This window comes from Schistocerca americana, chromosome 3 (assembly GCF_021461395.2).
Source record: "Schistocerca americana isolate TAMUIC-IGC-003095 chromosome 3, iqSchAmer2.1, whole genome shotgun sequence".
Lineage (NCBI taxonomy): Eukaryota > Metazoa > Arthropoda > Insecta > Orthoptera > Acrididae > Schistocerca > Schistocerca americana.
In genome coordinates, this window is record NC_060121.1 from 411,362,349 (window position 1) to 411,383,665 (window position 21,317).

Genomic DNA, 21,317 nt, shown 5'->3' on the forward strand with positions numbered 1-21,317 from the left:
TTGCAGTCATTCATTAGCAAACAGATTACTCAAAACTTTATTCATTATTTCTTAGTGGCGCAGTAGCAGAGTTCACCAAAGACAGTAAACATGGCAGACAAAGAAACAATACTTACATTTTTAGATCTTGAATCTGTTAAATGTGAATTGCTTGTGATGATTCAACATGGTTCTTATTTCATATAACATGTAAAAAGCTCTGATTGGGAGAACAATTGATGGGTGCAACAAAATTAGTGAGACTGATGGTTTGCACTTTGTGAAAAACTCACGTGGCCATTGGTATCACGACCGGAGATAATTAAGCATGTGTGAGAAATGTTCACCAGAAACCCTAATGTATGGAAGAAAGAAAACAGCCATGAACTGCAGTTATCATATTTGTATGCCCGTGATAATCATAACGAACTGCCTCATTGTTAACTTTGAGGCACTGCTAGATTTAAATCTCTCTTTTTAGTTGTCTCCAAGTCAGCTTCATCTCACTCCCAGTCCAGTACAGCAGTCAGTTATATTTCCTAACCACAAGAAATGTTAGCCAGACATTTGGCATAACCTGGTGCATCTGGACAATGTCCAATGACATCCCACCTCCTCTTTCACCTTATGATAGTTAACGGTTTTCATATATTATCTGAGCAAGGAGAGCAGAGACAGATTTCACGACAGTGCCCTATGTTAAGTTCCAAGACTCTTCACAGTATTTCATGGGGTGGTTGTCATCGTCTTCAGACTAGAGACAGGTTTGATGCAGCTCTCCATGCTATTCTATCCTGTGCAAGCTTCTTCATCTCCAAGTCCCTACTGCAACCTACATTCCTCTGAATCTGCGTAGTGTATTCACCTCTTTGTCTCCCTCTATGATTTTTATACTCCACGCTTCCCTCCAGTACTTAACTGATAATCCCTTGATGCCTCAGAACGTGTCCTACCAACTGATCCCTTCTTTTGGTTAGGTTGTTTCACAAATTCCTCTTCTCCTAATTCTATTCAGCAGCTCCTCATTACTTACACAATCTGCCCATCTCTAATCTTCAGCATTCTTCAGTAGCACCACATTACGAAAGCTTCTATTCTCTTCTTGTCTACACTGTTTATCATCCATGTTTCACTTCCATACATGGCTACACTCCATACAAATACTTTCAGAAAAGACTTCCTGACACTTTAATCTCTAGTCAATGTTAACAAATTTCTCTTCTTCAGAAACACTTTACTTGCCAGATCCAGTCTACATTTTTAATCCTCTCTTCTTCGACCATCATCAGTTATTTTGCTCCCCAAATAGCAAAAAGTAACTTTAAGTGTCTCATTTCTAATCTAATTCCCTCAGTATCACCTGATTTAATTTGACTACATTCCATAATCCTCATTTTGCTTTTGTTGACGTTCATCTTATATCCTTCATTCAAGACACTGTCCATTCCATTCAGCTGCTCTTCCAGGTCCTTTGCTGTCTCTGACAGAATTACAATGTTGTTGGTATACCACAAAGTTTTCATTTCTTCTCCATGGATTTTAATTCCTACTCCAATTTTTTCTTTTGTTTCCTTTACTGCTTGCTCAATATACAGTTTGAATAACATCGAGGATAGGCTACAACTCGGTCTCACTCCCTTTGCAATCACTGCTTCTCTTTCATGCCCCTCGATTCTTATAACTGCTATCTGGTTTCTGTAAAAATTGTAAACAGCTTTTCCCTCCCTGTATTTTACCCCTGTAACCTTCAGAATTTGAAAGAAAGTATTCCATTCGACATTGTCAAAAGCTTCCTGTATGACTACAAATGCCAGAAACGTAGGTTTGCCTTTCCTTAATCTATCTTCTAAGATAAGTTGAGGGTCAGCATTGCCCTGCATGTCCCAACATTTCTACAAAATCCAAACTGATCTTCCCCGAGGTTGGCTTCTACCAGTTTTTCCATTTGTCTGTAAAGAACTCATGTTAGTATTTTGCAGCCATGACTTATTACACTGATAGTTCGGCAGTTTTCACACCTGTCGACACCCGCTTTCTTAGGGATTGGAATTATTGTATTCTCAAGCAATGGAAAGTCCAGGATGGAATGTAACAATATTAGAGAAGGAAAGTTGCTACTCACCATATAGCAGAGATGCTGAGTCGCGATAGGCACAACAAAAAGGTTCACAAAATTATAGCTTTCGGTCATTAAGGCCTTTGCAGCAATAGACAAACACGCAAACACAACTTGCACACACGTCTGCAGTCTCAGGCCTATCGCAACTCAGCATCTCCACTGTATGGTGAGTAGCAACTTTCCTTCTCTAATTATTATATTCTTCTTGAAATCTGAGGGTATTTAATCTACCTCAAACATCTTGCTCACCAGATGGTAGAGTCTTGTCGTGGCTGGCTCTCCCAAGGCTATTAGTAGTTCTAATGGAATGTTGTCTACTCCCGGCGCCTTTTTTTGACTTTGCTCTTTCAGTGCTCTGTCAGATTCTCCACACAGTATCATATCTCCCATTACATCTTCTTCTATGCCCTCTTCCATTTCAGTAATGTTGTCCTCAAACACACCTCCTTCCACCTTTCTGCTTTCCCTTCTTTGCTTAGGACTGGTTTTCCGTCTCTACTCTTCATATTCATACAGGTGGTTCTCTTTTCTGCAAAGGTCTCTTTAATTTTCCTGTGGGCATTATCTATCTTACCCCTAGTGATATGTGGCTCTACATCCTTGCATTTGTCCTTTAACCATCCCTGTGTAGCCATTTTGCAATTCCTGTTGATCTCATTTTTGAGATGTTTGTATTCCTTTTTGCTGCTTCATTTATTGCAATTTTATATTTCATCCTTTCATCAATTATATTCAATATATTTTCTGTTACCCAAGGATTTCTACTAGCTGTCGTCTTTTTACCTATTTGATCCTCAGCTGCCTTCTCTATTTCATCTCTCGAAGCTACCCATTCTTCTTCTACTTTATTTCTTTCCCCCGTTCTTGTCAATCGTTCCCTAATGCTCTCTCTGAAACTCTGTACAATCTCTGGTTCTCTCAGTTTATCCAGGTTCCATCTCCTTAAATTCCCATCTTTTTGCAGTTTCTTCAGTTTTAATCTACAGTTCGTAACCAATAGATGTGGTCAGAGTCCACATCTGCCCCTGGAAATGTCTTAAAATTTAAAACCTCGTTCCTGAATCTCTGTCTTACCATTATATATTCTATCTGAAACCTTCCTGTGTCTCCAGGCCTCTTCCACATATAAAACCTCCTTTCATGATTCTTGAACCTAGTGGTAGCTATGATTAAGTTATGTTCTGTGCAAAATTCTACCAGGTGGCTTCCTCTTTCATTCATTACACAGAGTACATATCCACCTACTACTTTTCCTTTCCCTACTATTGAATTCCAGTCCGCCATGACTATTAAATTTTCATCTCCCTTAACTATCTGAATAATTTCTTTTATCACTTCATACATTTCTTCAATCTCTTCATCTGCGGAGCTAATTGGCATATAAATTTGTACTACTGTGGGTAGTTGTGGTCTTCGTGTCTATCTTGGCAACAATAATGCATTCACTATGCTGTTTGTAGTAGCTTATCCGCACTCCTATTTTTTAATTCATTATTAAACCTACTCTTGCATTACCCCCATTTCATTTTGTATTTATAACCCTGTATACACCTGACCAGAAGTCTTGTTCCTGCTGCCACTGAACTTCACTAATTTCCACTACATCTAACTTTAACCGATACAGTTTCCTTTTTAAATTTTCTAATCTACCTAGCCGATTAAGGGATCTCACATTCCATGCTACAATTCATAGAACACCAGTTTTGTTTCTCCTGATAACGACGCCCTCCGGAGTATTGTACTGGTTGTTACCTATCTCGTTTCTTGATAACTGAATGATTGTGGAATCTTACGCGGTATATTGTGGTAGGACCACATTCGCACCACGTGTTTGTAATTGAGAATAATATGAGTAGTTCCAGCACAATTTTAGCAAGACTTATTTACTAGTAGCTGCTGAAAGATTACACACTGCAGATCTTGTTTGTCTAGGGGTTTTCGAAGTTTTGTCTGCAAAAATAATTACTCCAACAAGCATGGCCTGGGTTTTCTTCTTGTTTGAAATAAACACTACCGGATCCGAAATACTTTCAGCTAAAATTATATTTATTCGTACTTTTTGTTTAGTAACTACAACATTTTCACTATGAACATTGATACTCTAAATGCATTATACTGTACTGGTCACATAAACACGTCCATCTCCCTCCAATACCGACAAAGAAGTAGCGGGCAAGCCAACATGCGCCCGGAAGTTGCAGACATTCCTGCATTGCAGATTCTTTGGTCTACTGACCTTAATAAACTCCAAAGATACATATAAATATACAACAACATTTAACATTTCAAACGAATCCATTATTTATCATAAAAGAAAATATTCATAATTAAATAAATTAAACACATTTTCTGGCAACATAATGAAGTTACCTTAACTCTTTACGGTGGGCATCGTACTTTTCGCATGAGATAAACTTTATCTCCGACAGTTAATTTACATTACAATAGCCCACCAGGACTTACAAGTGTACCCTGGTCCACTTGTCAGTCCGATACTGAGATTGCATCATTGTCTTGGCTTGTATACAACTTTATCACAACTGTAGTACACTGTTTATTCTTTCATCAACCATTGACTTCCTCCTTTGTCTCACGACATAAATTACATAAATACATATGTCGCTTTGTTGCCCAGAAATTTACTATAAAATAATACTAAAGTTAAAACATTTTCTCATATTAGAACAAACATAGTACTAACTCCTATATCATCAGTGAGGTTGCAAAAGTATTTTAATTCAACAACACTATTCTCTAATGAGCCTTGTAAATTATGTGATATCAAAAGTAAGAGGCAAAATAAGCCAACTAAGTATCTGTGTTGTGTTATAAACAGAGCTGAATAAAAACACTTATGGTGAGCATAATGTAAAACAAAAGCACACTTGCATATACAAGAAAATATAGTCTATTAACTATACAATTTTTTAAGCATTATAGTCTATTTAAGTGAATGAACAAGATTTCAAAATTTATGAGATTTGCTATTCTCAAACTGTGGGGGTGGGTGACATGTCTTGTCTCCTAGCATCATCAGTAAAATAAAATCCCGTATTTATCAAGTTTACATATTTTGCAATTCATTAAATACTGTACAATTACTTAAACAAGCACATAGGAATCATGAAATCTAATCTTATAATAGAATTATTTGACAATCAGTCTAGATACAACATTGTTTTGCATGAGATATGTTACATGGCATAGTATGGTGACTGCATTTTATTTATTTATTTATTTATTTTCTTCCAGTAAAATTCTTTCCAGATAAAGGCATGTTTGTAGGCTCAGTTTGCTCTTTTCTCAATATATGGCTTTAAAGAAACAACATTCCTAAGACCAAACAGCTTTCTCGACTTGGGATATACTAATCGGTACGCATTTGGGTGGGGGTTCTCAATAATCTCAAATGGCCCAATGTAAATGTCAAAGAACTTCTTGAATTCTGCTGTTAGTAACTTTAATCGTTCGTAGGATTTCACTAAGACATGGTCACCTACTCTGAATGTGGTAGCCTTTATTTTCCTATCATGTCTGTTTTTCCTAGCTTCACCTAGTTTCTTCATGGTTTTCTTTACAATCTCTTCATGTTCTTTCATTGATATTAAGCTACATTGTGGAAAGTCTATTAATTCAGAAATAAGATTTGCTGGTTTGAGATGAAACATAATTTCATATGGTGAAAACCCAGTGAAGCTATGCTGCAAGCTGTTCATGATATCCTCGAAGTTGTTTACATGGTCGGACCAACTAGGGTGTTTGTGACTACAATACGTCCTACAAAGTCTCCCTATTTCTCTCATGTACCTTCCTGCTTGGTTTGAAGATGGGTTGTACACGGATATCAGGATATGTTTTGTGTTAGTTTTTTCCATGAATGCTTTCCAGTTTTTTTAAACAAATTGTGAACCATTATCAGATAGTATAGCTTTAGGTTTCCCTACACTCTTGAAGTAATCTCTCTCAATCTTTGTAATGATCTCTTTACTTGTAGCTTTTCGCACAGAATAAAGTTTAATTAGTTTGGAAAATACATCAACCATGATGAATATAAAACAATGGCCACCTTTGCTTTTAGGTAAAGGACCATAAAAGTCTACAGCTACTAAATCTAATGGCTTATCTGGAATTATGTTCTGCATTTCTCCCTGACATGTTCTGTTGCTTACTTTTACTCTTTGGCATTTGTCACATGTTGATATTTCGTTCCTCACCTTCTTTACCATGTTATAAAAGTAGATATTTTCTTGTAACTTTTTTACACATTTCTGTATTCCACAGTGACCATAACTCTCATGGCTGTACTTTATTAACTTTTCTGCCTCACACTCTGGCCAACATAGCTTCCAATTGTCAGAGTCCACATCTGCTCTTCTAAAGAGTGTTCCCTTGAAGACCTTATAGTACTTGTCAAGTTTATAATATCCTCTTTTGCCTAAACAGTCCTTAACCAATTTCCAATTAGGATGGTTATTCTGTCCCCTCCTGATGTTATTGCAAAGTGTCCTTATGAGCTTTTCATCTTGGATTCCCTTCATGTATCTTATTTTAAATTCCTTTTCTTCCTCTTGATCAAACATTTCCTGATCTCCTCCTACTGGTAACCTGGATAAAGCATCAGCTACTACATTTTCTGATCCCTTAAGATACACAATTTCGTAATCAAACTGTTGCATGAACATTGCCCACCTGGTTAGTCTACTGTGATATAGTCTACACTCCTGCAAGTAATTTAAAGCTTTGTGGTCTGAATAGACTTTTATCTTGTGTCCTAACAGGTATGTTTTAAATTTTGTAAACGCCCAATGCACTGCGAGTAATTCTTTTTCTGTGACAGTGTACGTTCTCTCATGTTTAAGTAACATTCTGCTGGCAAATGCAATGGTACAATGAAGATTTTTTCCATTCACAACTTTCTCCTGAAATAGTTCTGCTCCTAGTCCATAATCACTACTGTCAGTGTGGAGACAAAATGGGAAACTAAAATCTGGTCTGTGTAAAAGACTGTTCTTACAAAGTTCATTCTTAATTTTATCAAATGCTTCCTGGCACTCTTCAGACCAATTCCATGTAGCATTTTTTCTAAGTAAGTTGCTTAAACATGTTACATTAAGGCATTGTCCATTTACATATTTTCGATAGAATCCACAGAGTCCGTAGAAAGACTTTAATTGTTTTCGGTTTCTAGGAGATGGAAAGTTTACGATAGATTTTATTTTCTCAGGATCTGCACTTATCCCTTCCTTAGTAATGACATGACCTAAAAATTTGAGTTCTGACACACCAAATTTACATTTTTCCAGTTTTAATGTCATACCACCTCTTCTGAGTTTCTCACACACCTTTTTCAATAACTTCAAATGATCCTCCCAACTTTGATTTGAAACTAATAAATCGTCTGCATAAATTGTTAATTCTGACACAACTTCTTGGCCAAGTACATAGTTTAGTGCCCTTATAAATTCGGCAACTGATGAGTTTAATCCGAAAGGCACTACACAATACTGGTAACATCTCCCATTGTATAAGAAAGCAGTGTACGTTCTAGAGCTAATTGCAAGAGGTACTTGATAAAAACCTGAAGTTAGGTCAAGGCTTGACATAATTTGGATATTTTTAAATTTATATAACAACTCATCGATGTTCTCTGGGTGGTCAGTTTCTCTGTATAAACATTTGTTTAACTGTCTGAAATCTAGTACTAATCTGACTTGTCCATTAGGTTTATTTACAGTGACTAGGAGATTATTATAAGGGCTTATACTCCTCTCAATGATTTCACACACTTCCATCTTTTGCAATTCTTTCTTCACTGCTACCCTTTTCGAGATTGGAATACTGTACGGTTTTGTAAAGAAAGGTTCATGTGGCTTCAACTGTAAAGTACATTGGTATCCAATTACTTTACCTGGTATATTGCTAAATACATCACTATATTCCCACAAAAATAATTTCAAATCTTGTTTTTGGTTCTCAGTTAGTTCTCTAGCTTCAGCTACTTTTTCATTTACCAACTTTTCAAACTCTATCTCATCTGTATCAAAATCTGTGACATGGCTTTCAATGTACTTACCTTCTTTTGTAAATTCAATACTGTTCACAGTCTTATTCATACAAAACACATTTGATTGAAGAAGTTTCATAGTGATGACTTCACCACTTGGTAGAGTCATCATTAATTTCTGCCCTGCCCAATCAAATGCTGCACTTACTTTTGTTATCCAAGACATGCCTAGGATAAAATCCTCTGTGAGATCAGGAATGATGAGACACCCATGTGACCATGATACTCCTTCAATTTAAAAGTAATAAAAGCCTGACTCCTTATTGATTTACTGTGCTTCCCAGTAGCACCTCTTATTTTAATTCCTACCACAGGTAACTCAACCTAATCCTTATTAGTTTTCAGTTTTTTACTTAATGATTCTGATATCCCAGATACTTGACTTCCTGTGTCCACTAAACACTTTCCTTTTCATGATCCTATCTGCACACCAATAAACAGACTGCTTACATCAAAGTCAAATTTTTTATTAATATCCTCATGTAATAAGTCATCTTCAATTTCACTGAATCCATATCCCTTTCCAGTATCCTTACCTGTATCATTACTACCAGAGGTATATGCTGTTATTACCCTAATTGCATTTTCTTTGGCCTGATTACTATTCCTGAATATTTCATTAATCCAAGTACATTCATTTGTGCTAATGTGTGTCTCTCCTATATATTTATCTCTTAACACTTGTGCAATGTGATACTTAATTCTATGCCACCATTCTGGATACAAAGTTTCACATATATCAAGTGTTACCTTTCTGAAATTTTCATCATCCTTAATGGCACTACTATTAACCCATAAGTTAAACAAAAATTGCTCACTATCTGACACTTCATCATCTACTCCCCTAATGCTGTTAAGATTACCTGCTGTCAATTCCTTCTCATTTTTCTTACATGTATCAAGATCAAATAACTCATTGGCTAAAATTCTGGCATCCTTATCATTCAAATTGTCAACTGTGTTCATGTGTACCTTGCTAATTTCATTACTATCCTCTTTTATATTAGTAATCCCTGAAGCTTCTGACTCCTCACTTACACCAATAAAACATCTATCTTCACTACTATCCTCAATCTCCTTTTCTTCCCAATCAACATCACACAAATTATCATCTTTATCCTCTGCACTATTACCTTCAGTATGCAGATACAAGTTTAAATCATCTTTAATAGGTGCTCTTTTCATTCCTAACCCACCAGACTCTTCCATAAGTTCTCTAATTCCTAATACACTTTGATCATTTGAACAACTATTTTCCAGCAAGGTGCCCCTCTCAGCCCACTCATAGAATGAATCTAAGTTTAATTCTTCACAGTTTTCTAAGCAATCAGTGCCTTTAAATAAGTTACCTTTTGTTTCTGGTTTATTTGTATGACATATATTATTTGTAACAGATCCTACATTAATGGGATAACACTTCTCTTTAAAATAACTACTCATTATGTCACTGGTATCTTTCTGTTTCCATTTGTGTATAAGTAGCTCCTACCTTGCGGACCGCCAATGGAGCCCTATTCAGTTTTTTAACTCCTGTTCAGTTCTTCCCATACCATTATGACTATCCCACTCCTTTGGTTTATTTCCAAAGTGCCTGTTACCAAATCGATTATGACTATTTCCATATTGACCCTTGTAATGGAAATTGTGTCCTTGTGATCCCTTGAAGTTGTACTGGTGATTTCTCTGATGAGAATCACTACTTCCAAAACTGTGTGGTTCCTTTTTATCATGTTGTGTGTTTCCCCAATTTGTATGCCCTGTCTTTTGAAAATGGTTTTGACTATGATGTGGTGGTTTACCCGTTTTCTCAATAATTCTGTCTAGTTTGTCAACATATTTCAAAAACTGATCAATTGTGTCATCTGGACCATAAGCCAACTCCCACTGTAGTTCACACGGTATCCTCATTTTAAGTGCATCAATTTGAGTGAGTTCATCAAAAGGTTTGCTTATGTGAGTGAGTTTCCTTAACTGATTTCTGCAAAATTGCTTCATGCTACCATATTCATGTTTATAAACAGGTCCACTCAAGAATTCGCTTTTTATTCTTGCTTGTTCTGTCTCTGACCAGAATTTACTTAAGAACCTCTCCTCAAACTCTGCAAAAGCCATTCCCTTCGTACAATAATGATTAGTCCATGACAATGCTTCACCTTCTAGAAATCTTTTCACAAATTTAATTTTCAAATTATCATTCATATTTGGAAAAAAATTATCTTTGCAATGCTGCAGGAAATCTACCGGATACATACTGCTCTCATCTGAAAAGTTTTTTACTGGAATATTGCACCACAAAGTGCCAATATTGTTCGGCAAACTATTGGTGACCACATTGCTACTAACACTTTCAAGTTTCTTAGTGATGTCATTAATACTACTTTCTAAACTCTTGACTTCATTTTTGCTTATCTGATTATTTACATCTATTTTTTCAGTAAGAATTCCTATCTTTTGTTCAAATTTGCTTTCTACTTTAACAATTTTATCATCTACAAGAGAAATACAATCAGATACTGTTTCTTCTACGTGTTTGATATCTGAATGCACAACTTTAAACGCATTATGGATTTCTCTCTACCTGTACTAACTTCTGTTTTCAGATTTTTTACTTTTGCATTTACATTTTTAACTTTTCTCCTGACATAATTGACCCTACCTGTGATCTTAACCATATTACGACTCAAACTGGAAATTTTTGCTTCTACTTTTTGAAAGTGATCGTCATTTTTCTTTTCATATTCTTTGAACTGTTTTTCAAATTTATCACTCATGAGCTTAAGAGTCTGGTCTAACTGAGCAGCGTTGTTTTGCTCCATTTGATCCAAACGAATCTCATTAGCATCGAGTCTGTCTTTAATATTTCCTAACCACTGTCCGTTTTGTCTGTTAATGTCATCAATTGCCTTAAATTTTCCTTCCATATAATTCATTATTTTTGATAACATGTCTTTAACTTCATTCTGTCTTTCCGTACGAGTTTCAACTTTGTCTACAGGATTCGGACTATTACTGTTGCATTCACTTTCGTATGATAAATTTACATCTGTACTAGCGTTGGCAACACCGTCGTCAATACTTTCCTCTTTCACAATAGTCATCTTCTTACACAGGAATAAACAAAACACAACAAATTTATCTTTTCTAAAGGTATCTTATAACGTCTTCTTTGTTGATTGGTGCGTGATGGAATTCACAACACTGAAACACTACACTTATATGAATATTGCTTTTTTGTTGCACAACACTTTACACTTTTTTCTTCTTTCTTGACTTATTGCACCGTTATTCTTGCTCCAGTAACTGCATTCCATTGTCTTGAAGTATCAGCATTCGACTTCCTTTGTCTTCAAGGTATCAGCATACGACTTCCTTTGTCTTGAAGCCTTTGTCTTGAAGGTATCAGCATACGACTTCCTTGAACATTTGCATCCAGGATGTACGAATTCTGTCGTTTTCTTCGCAATCTCGGTGGTAGTTTATTTTGGTAACATTTTCAACAATCCCGGACGACGCCACCATATTGTACTGGTTGTTACCCATCTCGTTTCTTGATAAGTGAATGATTGTGGAATCTTACGTGGTATATTGTGGTAGGACCACATTCGCACCACGTGTTTGTAATTGAGAATAATATGAGTAGTTCCAGCACAATTTCAGCAAGACTTATTTATTAGTAGCTGCTGAAAGATTACACACTGCAGATCTCGTTTGTCTAGGGGTTTTCGAAGTTTTGTCTGCAAAAATAATTACTCCAACAAGCATGGCCTGGGTTTTCTTCTTGTTTGAAATAAACACTACCGGATCCGAAATACTTTCAGCTAAAATTATATTTATTCGTACTTTTTGTTTAGTAACTACAACATTTTCACTATCAACATTGATACTCTAAATGCATTATACTATACTGGTCACATAAACACGTCCATCTCCCTCCAATACCGACAAAGAAGTAGCGGGCAAGCCAACATGTGCCCGGAAGTTGCAGACATTCCTGCGTTGCAGATTCTTTGGTCTACTGACCTTAATAAACTCCAAAGATACATATAAATATACAACATTTAACATTTCAAATGAATACATTATTTATCATAAAAGAAAGTATTCATAATTAAATAAATTAAACACATTTTCTGACAACATAATGAAGTTACCTTAACTCTTTACAGTGGGCATCGTACTTTTCGCATGAGATAAACTTTATCTCCGACAGTTAATTACATTACAGTAGTCCCCGCCCAGAGATCCAAATTGGGAACTATTTTACCCCCGGAATATTTTACCCAAGAGAACGCAATCATCATGTAACTATACAGTAAATCTGCATGCTCTCAGGAAAAATTATGACTGTAGTTTCCCCTTGGTTTCAGCCGTTTGCAGTACTAGCATAGCAAGGTCGTTTTGATTGAAGTTACAAGGCCAGATCAGTCAAGCATCCAGACTGTTGCCCCTGCAACTACTGAAAAGGCTGCTGTCCCTCTTCAGGAACATTGTAGTTGCACCTACGGTACGGCTATCTGTTTCGCTGAGGCACACAAGCCTCCCCACCAATGGCAAGGTCCATGGTTCATGGGGAGTGAATCTGATAATGGTGATCAGTCTTCTGGATGGGATGTTTAACTCACTGACCCTCTTGATGTTTCTTGAAGTGAGTTGGAACCAACCCCCCCCCCCCCCTCCCCATCTCTCTCTCTCTCTCTCTCTCTCTCTCTCTCTCTCTCTCTCTCTCTCTCTCTCTCTTTTCTTTTTCATTTGTCATCCGTAGCTATGCGAACATGGCTCAGCTCCAGATGCAATCAGCCCAGTCACCTCCACTCAATGGATACACTTCAGACGACTCACATTTGTTGAAAGATAGCTACTTTTGGTGTAAAGATAGTAAACCTTTCCAATTGGGCAGCCACACCAATCCCCGAGAGATCTCCCAACCAACACTGTCACACAACTTTACTTTGCTAATGAATTACAAACAAGGTCAGCAAACAAATTGAAAGCTACAGTTATACAGCAATAGAGCAGAATAATAAATGTTACTTTTTCAAAGGAACCACCATGGCATTCACCAGTGGTGATTTAGAGAAATCACAATAGTAATGATCACTGGTAATGGCTGTTTTCTTTCATCATCGTGTCCGTGCATGTGACGAGTGTGAGGGGCAAGAGATCTGTCCTGTTGCACACATGAACCAGTTATAAATCAGTCTGACTGGGCTTGACAGTCAACAAGTTGTCTGTCTGCATGAGTAGCCACTGACAAACTGTGACCAAGGGACAGCTGAACCATGCTGAATATACTGGCCAACATGATGTACTTAACTTGAGTGACTGCTTCACAGCATGTGCCATCTGAATCTTCCTTACCACCACCAGCTTTTCCGAATTGAACACGAGCTCTCCCTGCGATACATCCTACATCTCCCACAACCCCTCTGACCTCAACCTTCCAGTCTGTGTCCTTCACCCACCTATTTCCTTTCTTGCTCCCACTCCTGCACTACACACCTTTTTATTCCACCAATGCGCCCCTTTTTGCCCCTCACCTGCTTCTCTCTCTTTCCACCCCTCTATTCAGACCCCTGGCAGCACCTAGCAGCCCTACCCTGTCCCCAGCATGCTCCTACACGCTCCCACAAGCAGGCACTACACCTTTCCCCACCCCTTCCATGCTATCCCTGCTTCGGCCCTCCCTCTGCCTTTCCCAGCCCCAGTGTTTCCTTATCCTCACTTCCCACACCCACACCCACCCTCACTCCCACTCTTACTCCCACTCCCATGTATCCACATATCTCCCTTCAGCAGATCCAGTTGGCTATATGCAGTGTGTGAGTGTTGTGCTTCTGTGAATGTGTCTGTTTTCTTCTTCAGAAGAAGGCTTTTTGGCCAAAATCTCAAATGTATATCTGTCTTTTTGTTGTCTGTCTGCAACTCAGCCTTTCCTTTATACACTGTTGTGACAAAAGTCAGATAGTGATATGCACGTATACAGATGGCAGTAGTATCACATATGCAAGGTATAAAAGGGCAGTGCCTTGGCAGAGCTGTCATTTGCACTCAGGTGATTCATGTGAAATGGTGTCCAACTTGAGTATGGCCACACAAAGGGAATTAAGATTTTGAACATGGAATGGTAGTTAAAGCTAAATGCATGGGACATTCCATTTCAGAAATTGTTAGGAAATTCAATATTCCAAGATCCACCGTGTCAATAGTGTGCCAAGAACACCACATTCCAGTGTTGTCTCATCATGGGCAATGCAGTGGCCAATAGCCTTCACTTAACACCCAAGAGCAGCAGCATTTGTGTAGAGTTGTCTGTGCTAACAGACAAGCAACGCTGTGAAATAACCACAGAAATCAATGCAGGTCGTACGATGTATGTACGAGTGTGTGGCAAAATTTGGAGTTGATGGACTATGGTGGCAGACAGTCTACGCTAACAGCGTGACATAGATTGAAGCACCTCCCCTGGGCTCATGATTATTTTTGGTTGGACGCTAGTCGACTGGGAAACAGTGGCCTGATCAGATGAGTCCCAATGTCGCAAGTTGTCAACAATGCACTGTGGAAGTTAGTGGTGGCTCCATAATGGTGTGGGCTGAAACAATTATGGAACTTTTATGGATGACAAGTCCAAATTATAAAATTCTGCATCAAGATTAGACGGTGTTTTAAACATTTAATTACTTGCAGAGTAATACAAACATGTACACAACTGTTTCTAAACTGATCACAAAATTTGTTTTGATAAATTGTCCACTAGTTAAGTAGTAGCTGACTACAAAATCATCAAAGTTTATTTGGCCTTGACGTTCAGGTAGTAGTTCATTATTTTCAGCATTAACACATTTCATTTCATGATAAATGAAATCAACAACAATTAAATTCTTTTCACTCTTTCCAACTACAAAGTCATCTTTCAAACAATGCAAACAATTACCTCTTCATTATCATTAACCATTTAACCCAAACCATTAAAATCTTCCACTTCATTAACTTCAGGAGTAGGTTTTGTTCACTTAGGTATTTGACTTTGTCTTCAACATTCTCTGAATAAACTATTACTTTGTTTCTGCCTACTGTTAGCATTTCTATTCCAAGAATCTCATTTTTGTCTTTTTCCTCATCACTGTTTTTTAAAGTTTGTAAGTGAGCCAAATTGTCCTGGATACTAATTTTTGTTTTTGTAGGTGCTACAGTTACAGGTGGTGTTTTCAGTTTCCTGGATTTTGCAAAGTATTGCTTTTACTTCTTGATGCAAGTATGTGAATGTTGTGTAGTATGGTCCTAAGTATTGCATAATGTTTTTATGTCTTGTCCTATTGTTTTTAAAGCATGCCTCATCTTTTGGTTTTGGATCTCAAGATTTTCAAAAAATTGTTCCAGTCTTACCAATACATTTTGTATAATTGACAATCTCCCATTTTCTATAATTGACAATCTCCTTGTTTGCTCATTTAATTATTTTGGTGCTGTTTCCCAAGTGTGTTAACTTCACACATACACCCATTTCTGCTTTAGATCTTCATTCAGTGCTCATCATTGTTCGTACACTTCCACACAACAGTAACAAAAATACTGTACTCGCATGTCCATATACCTAAAGTTCAATCTGGAGATTATTATTGGTTGTTGCATTGGAGTATCAGTCCATCTGTAATTTCATTAGCTCTGCTTTCCATAGAAATTGACATATAATTTTCCTTAATAATCTGCAAAACATAAATTAACAACAGTATCAAAATCTTGGTCTTTTAATTTACCCGGGACAAGAGCACTCGGATTATGACCTCCCGTCGTAAACTAAATTTCATCAGAAAACTTTGTTATTATTGCACAAATTATAAATTTTATCTTTAGGGAAAGGTTGAATCTAAAATGAATTTTGCAATAAGAATGATGATTTACCCCAATTACTGAGCTTATGAATTTCCATACCTTCTTTGTTGTTCCTCAGCAATCTGCTGAGGTTGATTCTGTGCATACTGGAGGTAAGGTTTTTATTTTTAACATATGCACTATGATTAACCAGTTACAGGTGTTGGATTTTCAAAACTATAAACTTTTGTTCTTTCAGCTTCTTGTCACAGATTAAATAATCTCACATCATTAACAACTCCCTACTCCTTTTCTCTAATGACATCTTCTAACAACTTACACCGTTTCAGAATTAATTGTTTCTGACTGCTGCTTTACAAACGCACCACATAAAGCAGTACCAAGATATAAAAGGTTGCAGTTCAGAAATGGTAAAAAATATCAATTTTATATCCAGAGATTTTCATATGTAATCAAAGTGATATGTTTTCAGAACTAGTTATACAAAAAGGATTATAATTTTAAAGTTAAATTGGAACTAAATCTTGTGCCAATGGTATATGTTAGTTCTATACATGAAAATGTATAAGAGTAAATTAGATTTTCGGCTTTACTTTGGATTGTGTTACATTACAGCACGCGCGCGCGCCCACGCACACACACACACACACACACACACACACACACAGAGTATATATTAATTTGTAGATGTTTTATAATGTTCAGGATGTTTATGGTATTTTAATTCAGTAATGCTTTTCTGTTCACAGATATAACCCACGAAAAGAAAGAATGAAGAAATCAGTTGTTATCGTCATTGAACATACATGCTGTCAGAGGGAATCCCTTCAGTACTAGTGCAGTGACATCGATTGGTGCTTTGATCGGTGTATTACATTGGGCTAGTGATATAATACATTAATCGTAATCATCGTCGTCATAAATTGCTCTTATTTTCTTGTGACAAATCACAAAACTTTTCAAAATGTAGTTCTGGTTTCAACCAACGAGTGTTTATTATTACTCTGTCTAAATACACACTGCTGCAACCAGTAGGATAATGTTCCTCTTGCATTGTCAAACTAGAGTAGACAACAGTAAATTTTTCTACTGTAGCTTGTACTTATGTTGACAAAAGAATGGAAACCTTAAATCAGCTCTTGCTGCAATTTTCATTTAGACAAATTGATGATGTCCATTGCTAGTTGAAACCGGAAACTGGGTTTTCCAATAGTTCTTTGTGATTGTCACACAAAAATAAGAAGGTAATTAGTCAGTCACTTATTCCCCATTGACAATATGGCATAATAATCACAATCAAACATGTTTCAGTTTTAATATAATTATATTATTCTAGTCCCTTGACTGTTATGGTGAAACATTTGACTACTGTGAGACTGTTTTTACTCCCTCTTCTGAAGAAGAGAGCTGTAACAGAGAGAATCTTTGAATATGGTTAACGATTCATAGTTTGTGTGTGTAATGATATCTATGCCATGTAAAAAGATGACATGGGATTGTTTTCCTGTGATTATTTTAAACCATGAAGATCTCTAATAGCAACCTGTGTTAGTATAAGATTGAAAACTTGTTTTGATGAAGGTAAAGTCAATGGAAGATAAAGCATGCATCTGAAACTGAAATACATGATGGGGAACAATAATCATAATGAGATGCCAGAATGATTCGAGGTTTTAAAACATTGACATGGTTACTCTGTGAATGGAGCTGTAATGTTGCATTGTAGAAGTACCTAGGATATCAGTGAACTTTTTCACAAAACTAAAAATGTCTATTTCAAGAATAATAAACATATGAAGCATTGTGATTGTTATTTACAAACAACTGCCCAACAAACACACACACACACACACACACACACACACACACACACACACACACACACACACCTAATTCAGATATGAATTTAACCTTGATGAGCTATAATAACTGCAAATTTCCATTTCATTTCCAAACTGTAATGAAGAGAGATGGTGGTTCTAGAATTATTAGTTTGACCATTTGATACAACTAAGCTTAAAAACAGGGCAATTAGCTGCTGCAAAATGAAGTTCTACATCACATTTTACAGTGTGAATTAAAGCTCCAGTAACATAACAATCTCTACATTAATTTAAATATCACTGTCAGTATTTCTTTCACATTATTCACCAATAAAGAACAGCATATCACATCCTCTTTAATTCACTGTGGTAAATAAAATGATAAAAAGAAAATAAAGGACTTGTGTGCTAGGAAGAATTGATTTTGTTGTGAGAACACTTCTCTTTCATTATACAGGGTGATATTATTTAAAGTTAAACTTTCAAACTGCTGTAGAAATAACACCATTGGTCAGAATGACATCAAATTGCAATGGAATAGTATTGGAGAAGAGGGAAAACGTATGGCAGAAGAAAAATAAATCGTTACAAAATTTAGCAATAGATGGTGTTGTAAGCATCATAATTTAATAGTGGTCAACTACAAATGACAAATGAATCATACAGTAACGCCTAAGGTGTAAGTTTGACGTGAAACAAACTGTACTACTCAATGTGCTTGGGTGTACAGATGTGATACTGTTAGATACATAAGCCCATCCACCAAGGCAAGTTCAAATCACATCAGAGGGGAAAAATTAGTTTTAATAGTCCGGAGGCTGAAAACTGCATAAAAAGCATCACTCACATCGGTTTTTAATTGTCCTGAGGCCAAAACCCTCATAAAAAGTGTCAATCACATTGGTTTTAAATTGTCCTGAGGCTAAAAACTACATAAGAAGCATCAATCACATCAGTTTTTAGTTATCCTAAGGCCAAAAATCGCATGAAAAGTATCTCAAAATCAAATCGGATTATTAATTACTGTGTGACTGGCGCAAAACGTTAAATATGCTGTCCACCGTTTTCTGCAACAAGTTGAAACCGAGAAACAGCATCTTCCATAACTGACCGAAGTGTTTCCAGAGTCACGTTCAGAATGTGTTGTGCAATGCATGCCTTCAATACAGCTGAGTTTGTAATCAGAACACCGAACACATCATCATTCAGATAGCCCCACAGCCAGAAGTCACACGGATTAAGATCAGGTGATCGGAACGCCCAGGCTGTAGGGAAAAGGCGGCTGATAATTCTAGCATTTCCAAAATGGCACTTCAGCAGCTGCTTTAATGGATTTGCAATGTGCAGAGGGTGTCCATCTTGCATAAAAATGACCCCATCCTCACATCCACGCTGTTGGAGAGCTGGAATGATGTGATTGTGCAAAAGACACTCATAGTGCTTACCAGTGACAGTACATGCAACACGACCGGAAGCACCTGTCTCTTTGAAAAATTACGGGCCTACAATAAATGATGCCGTAAGCCTGCACCACACACTGACCTTTTCAGGATGAAGTGGTACTGGTTGATTTGGACGTGGATTTTTTGTTGCCCAAATTTGACGATTCTGTGTATTGACGTAGCCTGTCAGATGGAAGTGGGCTTTGTCTGTCCATAAAATCTTTCATGGCCCATCACTGGCTACTTTCATGTGAGCAAGAAATTCCAAAGCAGTCTCTCTTGCTGGCAGATCAACAGAAAGCAACTCGTGCACATGGGTAATTTTGAATGGATAGCAAAGAAGGATGATTCGTAGCATTTTACACACCATGCTGATGGGTATGTCCAATGTTCGACAATTCTTCGTGCACTACATGTCTGCAGACCACCACTCATCTCCTCCTGCATTGAATTTCTGAATCATTTTCTCCAGACTTACAGCAGTCACATGAACAAACACCTTTTTTAAAACTCCTTCATCGTCCAGAACTTCTGCAGGTCTGTGTGCAGTCATCATTCTTATAATACAGCTTTACAAGCAGAGCGCAATCCTGCATTGAGACAGTCATGGCGAACGTCACAGACGCAAAAGGAGGAAAAGCTGTGTACCCAGCGTGTTTATACCAGCTTCAGTGGGTTGTGCACATGATAGGTGTTTTCATTTACATATTCTGACACATAACAGCACCATCTATTGATCAATTTTGAAATTATTTTTTTTCTTCTGCCATACATTTTCCCCCTTCTCTGATAATATTCCATACATTTTCCCCCTTCTCTGATAATATTCCATTGCAATCTGACGTCATTCTGACCAGTGGTGTTATTTTTACTGCGTTTTGACAGTTTAATTATAATCGCTCTGCATGTATAAACATGTGCATATTGATAAAATAAGTACTTTCACAAATTCCGCACTGTAAGGAAGTTGATAAGGCTACTACAAAGAAAATGGACTTTACTTCTGGCGACTCAGTATAAATTTTTTTCCTTAAAATACATATATATGTCTTCTGACTGCCTTAAACTCTTTCATCATTCTTCAAATGATGATTAAGGCCCATTGTGTTCCAATTATTGAAAATAATATGAGGAGCATTCAATAAATAATGCAACACTTTTTTTCTGAAAGCAGGTTGGTTTTATTCAGGGTTTTAATACACCGTATTATTCCCCACTTTTTTGTTACATTATTTTTTTTATTTTTTTTTTTTATTTTATTTTATTTTTTTTTTTTTTTACAACAAACAGGCTAAAGTCATTTCTTCAATTTTCTGAGGTTCGCACAAAACACTTCAGAGATGATCATTGCACCATGAGGCAGGACATTAAACATAACTCCTTCAGAGTCCCAGAAGGCCATTGCCAAGACCTTACCGGCTGAGGGTGCGGCTTTGAACTTTTTCTTGGGGGAGAGGTGGTGTCATGCCATTCCATGAGTTGCTCTTTTCTTTGTGGTTTAAAGTGATGAACCCATGTTTCATCATGTTTGATGATGATCAATAAAAATCATAATGATCAGCCTCGTAATGTGCAAGCAATCAGCACAGTTGGTCCTTCATTACTTTTTATAGTCTTCTGTTAGGGGGAAAGAATCCCAGCAGGTTTGAGTACCGCTACTGGTAGAAGTGTGTGTCAGCACCACCAACAGAGATGTACAGTTGTGCAATGAGGTGTTTGATTGTGACCCATCCATTACCTCAAATAAGTGTGTTATCAAATTCCAACATTGCAGGAGTCACAGTTGGTGTGGCCAGCTGGCATGCAGGAGGTCAAACATTTTTGCATGACATTGTTGTTTTGACAACAGACACTTTGCCCAACAACCTACTATCTTTTGTTCACTGCCAGCTCTCTGTAGACATTCTGCAAGTGCCTATGAATACCTGTGATGATCTGGTTTTCCACCAAAAGAAACTCAATAACAGCTATGCTCTTGGAAAGCACCTCCATTACAGATGCCATTTTGAAGGCTACATATAGTGCCACCACCTATTGAAACCATCATGAAACTATAG

General features: G+C 37.0%; 1 protein-coding gene across 2 annotated transcripts in view; it reads left to right on the forward strand.

The window, feature by feature from the left end:
* LOC124605750 (protein disulfide-isomerase TMX3) overlaps positions 1 to 17,798 on the forward strand; it is a 185,566-nt gene extending 167,768 nt beyond the window's left edge. For both annotated transcript variants that reach the window (XM_047137631.1, XM_047137632.1), the window contains one exon: positions 16,745 to 17,798. In XM_047137631.1, coding sequence (XP_046993587.1) covers positions 16,745 to 16,770 — 26 coding nt within the window. In that variant the 3' untranslated portion in view covers positions 16,771 to 17,798. The remainder of the gene's footprint in view (positions 1 to 16,744) is intronic.
* The last annotated feature ends 3,519 nt before the right edge of the window (positions 17,799 to 21,317 follow it).